We start from the raw sequence: 11,827 nt of genomic DNA, 5'->3' as shown, positions 1-11,827 counted from the left end.
ATCCCTCTGGATACACACTGGGAGCTCTCCCAGGTCCTGTAGAATAACTGCTCCTTTCTAACGTGAATCCTGCTGCCTAGAAGTTGACATCAATCGCTTGTTATTCCTTGAGTGATACTGGAGGACTCCTTCACCTGCTCTATGCCCTACAGGCTCTCCCTACTCAGTTTGGCTTCTACAAGGCAGTGCTAGAGTAATAAATATCTCATCTAACAAATGATGACTAACTTATCTCAAAGTAGGTTCCTATTTGTGGCTGTATTAATTCATCCTCAGAGACTAATGTGGTGATATGTCAGGAAGTTGACAACAAAAATAATAATATGCCAGTCCTTTAATTAGAGGCAATTGTTGGAATTTGTTAGTGTCTGTGGAGTTTAATTGATTTATCACCTCTTGCCGCAAAAGATCTGGGTGTAACTTGAAGCCAGGATCATTTCAAGCAGCTTGACCAGGAACATCCTAAGGAATTTTCCTTTATTTTAAACATATTTATTTATTTATTTATTTATTTTTGTAACATCCAACTTGATGAAGAGTTCTTATGAACTCAAAAACTTGCACATTGTTAACCTAATAACAGGTATTATGTGGATTGTGTTGTTTTTGTTTCATAATACTGTTGTTTTTGTTTTCTCAGTCTCAGATACCTCTGCCAATCTAGCCTTTTCTTGACCTGAAGTAACCCCTTTAATTCTAATACTGGAGCACTTTCCTGACTAAGCAGAGTGCTAATTAGAATTAATTGTAGAAATGGGCACTGTGATAACACTTTGTTTTTCTTTGGACTTACAACCCAGGGAAATATTATCTCTGTATATACCTCCAGGGTGGGAGCTGGCACTAGGCTAAATTTGTCTAAGAGAACAAATTCATCCTCTAATCTATTAACACCTTGTTGGCTTAGCTGTAGATCCTGCAATATGCTTTATCATCTGTGTAAGCCAATTCAAATGGTGAAATATTCATGATACACACCAATAATTGACAAAGGGCCACACAATATATAAGGTTATTGCTTTATAGCCCATCTTTTACATGTATTTCTCGATGTGTCTGTATAATAATTGTGATTGTATATATGACCACTGAAGAAGGCCATACAGGCCGAAACACACCTGGTTATTTATTGGTCATTTATATTGGTTTTTATCATCAACAATGTTGGAATGTTAGTAATGATTTTTATAGATATTCTTTTAATTGATTAGCCTGTATATAAGGCCCAGTGTTTTTATTTCTGTGTACACAATATAATAAATATTATTATTCTGTTATAACTTTCAGCTCAGCTTTCAGGTTCTTGGTCAATTTGTGTATGCCAATGCATGTCATTCTCACAACTATATACTCACGTTCATTCAATACACATCAGTAGGTGTAATCTGTGTACAAAACTGGAATGAATGTGCATTCAGACTTTCTCACAAACAGACTAATGTAAGTCGCATATATACTGTAACATGTGGGAAAATCTTTTTGCAGGGGTCCATGTGCAGAGACAACATACAGAGCCAACATAAGTTGTACGTCTTTAGGATCCCATGCAAATGTTCTGCTGAATGTGTAAAGTCAGATCTAGAGGGCATAGAATTATAAAATAGAATCATAGAGTTGGAAACGACCATGATTCTATGCCCGTCTACACTCATTTGGCGTATGTGTAATTGGACATTTGGCCAGGCCTTGTATGTTGTTGTTTTTTAAACACAGCAGTGGGTAGAAGACAAACTCTCTTTGCCTAGTGGACTACTGGCCTGTTGCCAGTGGACTGTCTGCTTGTCGCTGGACAAGGTGGATCTTGCTCTTGATCCAACAAGGCACTGTTTATGTCCTTAAGCAGGATCAGGAACACTTTACAGATTAGTTACGCCTTGAATGTCAACAGATCCCAGGCAGGTACTTTTCACCGTGCACACTGAAGACACCTTTAGGACTGAAATCAACACACCCCAAACAGAATGGTGGGCACACTGCTTATCTGAAGCAAACTTTAATATCATCATCATCAAGTCTTTATTGCAATAGCAAAAAAAAGGGGGGGGGCAAAAAAAGCCATAGCAACAATACAGAACTTTAATATTAATTATATTATTATAATTATATTATATAAATAAATAAAATTAATATAAATAATATAATATTAATTAATTATATAGGTTTATGGCTTTAATAATGGTTTGGCCACCCTGGAAACACTGTAAAAAAAAAGTGATACTGATCCTTCTGGGGGCGGCAGGGGAGAGATGCAATTTCTACAACTTAATTAAAAAATAATAATTAAAATTGATACAATAATAACAAAAAAATAAAAATAAAATACAAAAGTTTTTTATTTTTATTGTTACTATTGTATTTGTTTATTTTGTTTTATATTATAAAAATAAAAAATTACAATAAAAATAATAACGATTAAAAGTCCATTAAAAACAAACAAACCCGGAAACATAAGTCTCGTTTGTTTTGTTTCTGCCTCGTCCCGAGCTGAGGAAGGGAAAGCGTGGCAGCAGCCCTGGGGTGGGGTGGGGAAGCCGGCGACCAGCTGGCCGGCGACGCAGCCGGCGCACTTTCGAATCTGGGCGCGCGGACCCGAAGGCGGGGGAGGGAGGAGGGAGGAGTCACGCGCCGCCTTCCAGCTCCGGCACGCTCGGCTCTCCCCTACACCCCTCCCTTCCACGTTGCTTAGACGGCTCCCTCCTCCCCCCCCCCGCCACCCCGTCCCTTGGCTCTTCCCTTCCCTCCGCCGCTTCTTCCTCCCCGGCTCTGCTTCTCCGCACGCCTCCTACGTGCGTCCCACTTGGTACGGCCCACCTGGAAGATCATGGCGATTGATGGTAAGTAGGCCAATAACCGGCTCCTCTTCTTTGGAACGAGCCCCCCCCCCGCCTCCCTCTCGCTTCACCTGGGCAGCGAGAGGGAGGGGCGAGCCCGGGGGGCTCCCTCTGGGGAGGCGGCAGAAAAGCGGGGGGGGGGAGGGTGGAAATGTGGCTGCTGCCGCCAAAGTGAGCCCAATCACCTCTGTGGGGCGAAGGGGCGCCCTGGGGGTGCTTTTTGGGTGGTGCCAGGCGCTGCCCCGGCCCGGGCTCCCTGGGTTGCAGAAAGAGGATGTCTCCCTTCATGTGATGGTTCGAGGATCCTGGCGCGCGTGCGGATGTTTATATGGGGTAGTCTGGGTTTAGTTTTTTTTTTGCTTTTGGTCTTGCCCGCTTGAGTGTGTCAGTGTGGCCATTTATTCATGGAAGGTTTTGCATTGGATTTGCCACTCTTTAGATGCACTTTTTCCCCATCCAGATTCTCAAAACTCAACAATAAGCCGCCAGGCAGAGTTTTGAGAATCCAGATGGGGAAAATGTGCATCTATAGAGTGACAAATCCAATGCAAAACCTTCCATGGATAAATGGCCTGTGTGTTTTGAAATTATTCCGAATGAAATGTCTATGCATGAATGATCTAGGGCAGTGGTTCTCAACCATTTTTTGCTCCATCCCCCCCCTTTCACCATTGTTTCGAATATAATTCCCCCCTTCCCAAGATAATCTAACTAAAAACAAAAAAACCCTACAATTTTACAGATTGTATATAATCTACAGAACAACACACTTTGCTGAATAGTGGTCCCAATCCCCCCTCCAACCCTAAAATGCCCACCTGGGGGGGATTCCCCCCCTTGTTGAGAACCTCTGATCTAGGGGATAGTGGTTGCTACCTGAATTATGCCTGGCTCTTCCTCGCTCCTAGTATCTTTCCCCTTTACTTGTGGGTTATCTCTCTCTCCCCCCCCTTTGGTCGTGCCACAGGCATTTTACTCCAAGGCTTGTTTTGGTGGGAGATGTGTGAAAAAGAACTAGGGCAGAGGAAGAAGACTTAACCCCCCCCCCACTCTTATCCTGCAGCTTTAAATGCTTGAGGTACATAAATCCATTGCACCCAACACCCCTGATTAGGTTCATATTTTGTGTTTGGAAATAATAAGCATAATGCAAAAGCCTCTCTTTGCTTCCTGGATGCTGCCCAAATCAGCCCTACAAACAGGCTGTTGGGAGGAATGTTTCTAAGGTCTGTTGCTCTTTCCGCAACATTTGAATAAAATAGGACTGTTCAGAAAACCCTGGATCAGATGGAATACCACTGACACACACGTGGCATAAGGCTCCATCCCTGTGAGGAATAGTTTTCATTAGGTGCTGGCCACACATGCATAAAGAATCCCTCACCTTGTTCCCTTGTCTCCATTTTCTATTAAATGTTTTTTGGTATATGCTGTTTTTAAATTATAGTTTTGATTAGTTTGTAGACAGCGCAGGGATTAGAGTGCATTGAGGACACTGTTGACAACACAGGAACCTGGAAAAGGAAATAGCTGCAACTGATAACTGTAAACATCCTGATTATCTAATTTAATGTTAAAAGAAGTGCTATTCTCAGAGCTCTTTTAAAATCCTTGTGTTTATATTCTATACCTAAATGTAAAGTTTGTTGGAAAACTTTGGCCCTTTAATTTTACCATAGAAAAGGTTGATTGATATTTACATTTGACAGACTTGTAGAAGTATGAACCAGGTCCATTTGGTGTGCAAGTTGCTCTGTACGGTTATGCTTGACAAAAATATCACAGGGGACCACCTGTAGTCAGATTTGTTACAACATTGAAGCATCGCAATAGAAAGTCTCTATATAGTTACTAAAACAGTTTTTAACAAATGTAAGTGGTGATTATGAAATTGTATAAATACCTTAAGTGGATATTGTAGAGAGGGAAAAGTAGAAAAGGGCAAGAGAAGTAATTATAGTGTTGGAATAAAGATGTGAACATTAAACTCTCCCTCCCCCCTTCTTTTTCTCCTGATGGCTGGTTGCTTTTTTTTTTTTTTTTTTAACCGTTGGAAAATTTTGAGGAGTACTGAAAAAATTCTTATGAAATATTTTCTTGTTTGGAATGAGTGAAATACTTTTAAGGCAAAGTTTTTACTCAGTGTGTATGTAGCTTGAAGACATTTGTGTAAATCAGTCTACTGCATTTGAGAAGTGTAGTTCCTGTGTATACTGTAGACATAAAGAACATATTTTCAGTAATACATTTATTGTTTAAATGTGAATAATTTTGGCAACAATTAATGTGCTGTGTTATATTTGATGATAAATGTATTATTTACTAATTCACTGTTTATGTTCAAATACAGTGCTAGACCTGTTCTGATTGTATGATACAGTTTCTCTCTGGATAATACAGTTTTTTGTTTAATACAAAATTTGTTGAACACATGAAGCTGCCTTATACTGAATCAGACCCTTTGTCCATCAAAGTCAGTATTGTCTACTGTGACCAGCAGCGGCTCTCCAGGGTCTCAGGCAGGGGTCTTTCACATCACCTACCTGCCTAGTCTCTTTAACTGGAGATGCCGGGGATTGAACCTGGGACCTTCTGCATGCCAAGCAGATGCTCTACCACTGATGGCAAAAATGCATGTACTAAGATAGCAGAGGTTGCAGCAGTTTGCAGTTCTCTCTCAAGTGTTAAGTATTCTCAGGTATTAAGTATATTGGCAGTTTTGCTTCTAGAAAACTAACGGCGCAGTCCAAAGGGGGGGGAATGGGCTTAGGGAGCTGACCACCCCTTACACTGGTGTACCATGGAGATACACTGGTGTACCATGGAGATACACTGGCGTATCATGGAGATACACTGGCGTAAGGGTCATTTATGCTGGTGCAGGTCCCCAGCACCGTTGTGTTGCTCTTGGGTGCCAGTGCTGCTATGTGCTGGCTGTGCAGTGGTGAGACTCAGGCACAGGGCTCTGTGCCGGCATCATTATGGGCAGATCATGAGATGTGGCTGGAGGCTCCAAACAGCTCTGGATGCCAACTAAGGGCGTGACCAATCACCTCCCTCTCCTATGGTGATGAAGCACCCTCCGCAGCACCCAATCATGTCCCCCAGCACTATAAAACACCCAGCCAGGACACCTGACAACTCATGAGGTAGGGTGTGTGGCATGAGACGCTGTCTGACAGCTCTCTGCCATGTGAACTTAGAGTGTGCACCAAGGTACTCTGGTGGCAGGAAAAGCACAGAGAGGGCACTTAGCACTATTGGGCGAGCACTTTGCACAAACACCCAAGGGAGAGAGTCTACGCTCTATGGCTGACCTCTTTCAGTTCTGAACCCAAACAGGTACCCCATCTCATTAGAACATAAGAAAAGCCATCCTGGATCAGATCAAGGCCCATCAAGTCCAGCAGGCTGTTCACACAATGGCCAACCAGGATCCAAAGGGGCAGCCGCACAGTGACAGGTAAGCGGGGAACTTTTCCCCCAACCTCCTTCCCCCCCCTTTCTTCTTGTTCATGAATGGGAGTTGCCCCAGGAATGCTGCCTCCTGCACCCAAGCCCGGCAGCCAGTTGAGGTGACAGGAGCCCCAGACACCCCCCCCACCATCTTCCCTGCATACAAGGGGTTTGGTGCATGGGGACTGGTCCAGAACAGCTACCAGGGGAAGGGGCCCAACCTTTCATCTCTGCACTGGAATGGCAGCTCAGGCTCTTTCTAGGCTTCCCTTTGGACAGGGGCCTATGGGGGGGGGTGCAGAGCCCCACCATGCTGAGTGGAGTGGATAATGACAGAATCCTCGGACTCATTCCCTTACAGGAGCAGACTCCCGTGAAGTGGATCCCAAGGTGGACCCATCATTAGCTGTTGGTTTGTACTTGAGTGCCAGTCAGGTGAGGGTGGTTTGGATGGCACAAGTTTTTGCCAAGGGGGTGGCAGTTAAAGCAGAAGTCTGCTCCAAGGGCCGTGGAGTAGACTCATCGGCGACCCCTGAGGGAATCTGTCAGCCCCCTCCAAGGAGCATTTGGCCCCTAGTTGTGACTGCACATGCTTGTTTTGTCATTCCACAGGTGGAGATCCAACAGGGAGAGCTCTGGCTCCAACAGTGCCACACTGTGCCCTGGCCACAGAACAAGCCTGCTGTCGGAAGGCATCAGTTGTATGCAGACTGCTGCCCCTCTTGGTTCTCTGTCCCTTTTGGAAGCTGCCCCAGGAGAGTTACACCCATTTCCCCTGAGGTTATGCTGAGGTGGATTATGGTTCTCTCAGCTCCTTTGTCCCTGAAGCCCTCCAATAAAGTGTCTTCACTGGCCACAACTATGTCTGTGTGTGTTGTTTGAGGAAGGGTGGGGAGGCTGTCTTTCAGTGTCGGGAAGCAATGCTGGCCAATTTCGGGGGGTCTAGCACTATGGAGACCTGAATGGGCCAGGTGGATCTTGGAGACCGTGGCCCCATTTGGGTATGCTAACAAAGGGAAAGTTCGAGAGAAAGCCACGGAGTTCAGGCTGGGCCGTTTTAAAAAAGGATTAGTGCCATGGCTGTTGTGAGCATCAGACCTCCGGCTGACCACTTTTGGGAAAATGACAACCATTACAATAAACACCATTGAAACGAATGGCATACCAGGTTCCCTAAAAACACCATAAACACAATGGGGCAGAGTTCCTCCTGCGCCGAATGTGCTCCTGTACCCACTTATTCTCTATGTGACCTCTGACATCCTGCCTTGCCACTGTTTCCTCTGATTGCGGTGTCCTGCCCCCTGACCCAAGCGCCCTCCAACAAGCTCCCTTTGAGGGGTGGAGGCAGCCGTTGATAGAGGGCCATGTTGTAGAGCATTGCACAGATGGCGAAGAGCTTGGCGACTGCCAGGGGCTGCATTGCCCTGCACCTTCCCATATGGAGGAGACAATGGAACCACATCTTCAGCTGGTTGAATGTCCACTCTATGATCATGCAGGTGTGGTGGTGGGCTTGGTTGTATTCTGTGAGGTCTGGCAGGTTGTCCTCGGGATACACCGTCAGCAAAAAAAAAAAGGGGGGAGGAGGGGGTATCCGCAGTCACCTAGTTTGAATGGAATGACACCCGCCAGGATAGAGGAACCCTGCTTGCTGGCTCACCCCACTTCCCAGACTACTGACTCAGCAGCCATCCTTTGCTCTCTGGCCATGTGGCCAACGGGTGGTTGAGGTTAAGTGTCACAGAACTTTGCACATCATGAACACTGCCCGGAAACCTGGCCACGAGGTCCATGAAGACGCCCTGGTGATTGCAGGATGCCTGAATATTCAGGCTGTAGAGGCGATGGTGGTTTCAATACACCTGCCGCTCCTCCTGGGGGGCTATGAGGGCAATGTGGGTGCAGTCCACAGTGGCCACTACATTGGGGAAGGCTGCAACTGCCACGAACCCTGCCTGGATGGGTGCCAGCCTTGTCTCTTCTGTGGGGAAGCACACATGCTTCTGTAGGTTGGCCAGCATGGCCTCCAAGAAGCGGTGCAGACAGTGGCTTGCTGAGGACAGGGACAGAACAGACAAAAAGGAATTATTTTGTCAGAAATCCCAGATAATTAACATACAAGATTCATTACCATAATATATATATGCTTTGGGAAGTGTATACAAACAGGATATTGAAGAATGCTACAGCCTTTGTTGATCACTTCCAGTGATACGTTGTTTGATATTCTGGGCCTACATCAGGAACAGATGTAAAATTTCAGAAATGTGGGGGAGGGGAATTTCCCCCCCCCCAGGAGGAAAAATTGAAAACCAATAGTTACTTTCCTATCAAACTTAAGCCTTTTTACTGGTTGAACCACATAAAATGTATCAACTATAGCTTAGTTAGCATATAGAATTATACTATTTGGCATATTTACGTTATTTAAATGTATACATGAGACTACAAGAGTCACTGGAAAAGACAGTCATGCTAGGAAAAGTTGAGGGCAGCAGGAAAAGAGGAAGACCCAACAAGAGATGGATTGACTCAATAAAGGAAGCCACAGCCTTCAATTTGCAAGATCTGAGCAAGGCTGTCAAAGATAGGACATTTTGGAGGACTTTCATTCATAGGGTCGCCATGAGTCGGAAGCGACTTGACGGCACTTAACACACACAAATGTATACATATCTTCATTTTCTATAAGAGAAATTGCAGTCCTTTAGAAAGAGTTGCAAACTGCTGTACCCTATGCTACCATAGTGCATGTATCTTTAATTTTTGCCACCTGAGAGGTAGGGGGGGAAAATGAGGGTAGAAGAAAAACTCTGCGTTGAACAAAAGAAAGTGTATTATTTGGACAGAAGCACTCTTATTGAGTCACAACAGGTAGGATTGCAAGCATGTTTGGATATTGACTTTATGAAAACACTGAACTTTAATAATGTATTATTTAATATATACTAAAAAGTCCCCCCTTTTTTGTCCCCCCCACACACAATTCTAGTCAGGAAAATGATCATATCCTGATGTAATTCATAGCTGTTGCTGTTTTATTCAGCAAAAAGAGACAATTTTCCTGCATATGTATGAAAGCATGTTAATTCTGAAATCATTTTCATTGTTTCAGTTCATTACCTTTAATAATGAGCATTTACCTTGATTGAACATTCAGTCCTATAGTAACAGCTTTTTCTTTCTTTTTAAGCATTTGTTAGCATTTGAGCCAAACTTTCTACTATACAGATCCTAAAATGTATATATTTTAGATGTTACTAAATAATGTGGTAATAAACTGTTAGGCATTGATTAATTCCTTTCCTTGTGACACAAGAACGTGTGTTACAGCTAAAGACAGCTTCCTCTCTATGGTTTTTGAATCATGGTTTTGCTCTTCTCAAAACTTACTACTCAACAAAGGTGTAGTTACGAATATTCTCAGTAATAATATTAAAGACATTTCTCACTATGCATACCAGTTGTTCTTGTGTACTAATTCTGATGTACTGTTATAGTTTATTTAGAAATAATTAATAAATAGCTAAATAATTAATCCTGGTAAACAAACTCCAGTTTACAGAGGCACCTGCATTTTGACAGCATGGTGAATAGTTGTTTGATGAAACCCTGATGTTTTGAATCAAGTTCTGTGTGTACATAGAGGAGACAGGTGGGAGGAGCAAGGGGAACACATGAGCACAGCAACAAGTTGTGTCCACGCCCTCCAAGTTTAATTCCAGTTTGTTGTGATGGGTCTAGTTTTTCTAGAAGGAATAGAAGGAAAGGGTCCCCTATGACTACCCAAAATTGCTAAGCTGGGGATCATGAGACCTGCATGAATAAAAACCATGTGAAATGGAGGCTATTCGGAGGGGAACTGAGTGAGACTGAAGGTGCTATCACACGTGGTGAATAATGCACTTTCAGTCCACTTTCAATGCACTTTAATGATGTTTAACAAGTGGATTTTGCCATTTCACACAGTAAAACCCAGCTACAAAGTTCATTGAAAGTGAATTGAAAGTGCATTATTCACCATATGTGAAAGCGTCCTGAAAAACTGGTTGGATCCAACCCAATATATGAATGCAGCTGCTGACACAGCTGCAAAGTTATAGTTGAAGTAGGTAATTTCTGTTACTTTGTTGAGATCATTTATAATAAAATGTGAAAAATCTTCATTTGATTTATAAAATGAAAAATCTTCATTTGGTTTATAAAACCCACAGAACATTTCTTTACTTTGGTGTGATTGTATGATTGTCCTTATTATACTCCAGATTCTTGACTCCAGTTCGTTTCAAGAGTTTGTAACAATATTGAGATTTAGATATAACTATGCTAGTCAGTGAAATTCTGAATTTAGTGGACATGTTCCTGCATAACTCCACTTGAATAATGTAAATGGAGGAAGGGAGTTGCTTTACATTATGACAAAATAAATTTTCCCTTACAATTCCGGGAATGATGCTGAGCTTGGGGTTGATAAAGCTGAAACAAGCCAATTGGACTGATGATCACATTTTGTAATATACATCAAATATAACAATGATATAGTACGGTATTGTATTGTGGATTGACTGGACTGCTTGCTACATTCTTGCTTTCTTTGTATACCTGTAAAGCTTGCTTTCTTACGAACAAAGAGTAGTTCAGTGCAAGAGGTCACTCACTCACACACACACACACACACACACACACACGTATTACAAGTGGGGGCCTGGAAAACACATGGAGGGGAATCTCGTTCCCTCTCCCGAGCCCCAGCATGGGTCCCTTCCAATCCTGCCCCCCACCTCGTCATGGAGCCTGGTGTGACTGCAGGCCTCTGCAGCTGTCTCTGGCCTGCAGCAGCTCTTGGAGGCCGCTGTTCCAGCTGGGCCCAGAGTGGCTCCTGGGAGGCACTGCTGTGGCTTGGCATGGAGTGGCTCCTGGATGCTGATGCAGCTATGCGCAGAGCGGCTTCTGGATGCTGCCTGGAGCGGCTTTTGAAGGCTGCCATGGCCAGGTGGTGAGCAGCCCCAGGACATCACTGTTCCTCCAGGACAGAGGAGGTAAGTCCATTCTCTGTGCATGCGCAGACAATAGTGTTGTTTTGGGGGGGATATAAACTGCCCCCAATATTTTTTTAGTTCCAAATTTTTCTGCAAACTTGGGAGGTTGTTCCCAGAAGTGACAAAGGTAGCTCTAGGAGTTGCTGAAAATTCTATGGTAGTTGTGGGGGGCAGTAAGGAGATGCATGATTCAAGTTGCTGGAGATTTTGGTAGGTGATAATATCCTCACTTTTTGTCTATTTCTTCGTTTCTTGTCTATTTCTTCTTTAACCGATGGTCGACTGTCCTCCACGTTTCAAGGCTCATGTACAACTCAACTGGTCTCAACATTGTGTGGCTCATACAGCATGTTTAGTGCTGATCAGGCCCTTTGGGGACCATTTCTTCTTATTTTTAATTTAAGTGGAGAAGGTGCTCAACTAACTTTTGATAAATCTGCCCTGCCCTTATTGTTAGGGGTAGTGTGGATATTCATGGCATTAAAAGGCATAGTTTAA

General features: G+C 43.7%; 1 protein-coding gene across 2 annotated transcripts in view; it reads left to right on the top strand.

The window, feature by feature from the left end:
- Positions 1 to 2,783: 2,783 nt before the first annotated feature.
- SYT14 (synaptotagmin 14) overlaps positions 2,784 to 11,827 on the top strand; it is an 83,042-nt gene continuing 73,998 nt past the window's right edge. For both annotated transcript variants that reach the window (XM_056852963.1, XM_056852962.1), the window contains exon 1: positions 2,784 to 2,834. In XM_056852963.1, coding sequence (XP_056708941.1) covers positions 2,822 to 2,834 — 13 coding nt within the window. In that variant the 5' untranslated portion in view covers positions 2,784 to 2,821. The remainder of the gene's footprint in view (positions 2,835 to 11,827) is intronic.

The sequence above is a fragment of the Euleptes europaea genome, chromosome 7 (genome assembly GCF_029931775.1).
Source record: "Euleptes europaea isolate rEulEur1 chromosome 7, rEulEur1.hap1, whole genome shotgun sequence".
In the NCBI taxonomy this organism is placed as follows: Eukaryota; Metazoa; Chordata; class Lepidosauria; order Squamata; family Sphaerodactylidae; genus Euleptes; species Euleptes europaea.
The sequence above is the reverse complement of the archived record's forward strand: the minus strand, read 5'-3'. Positions and strand labels throughout refer to the sequence as shown.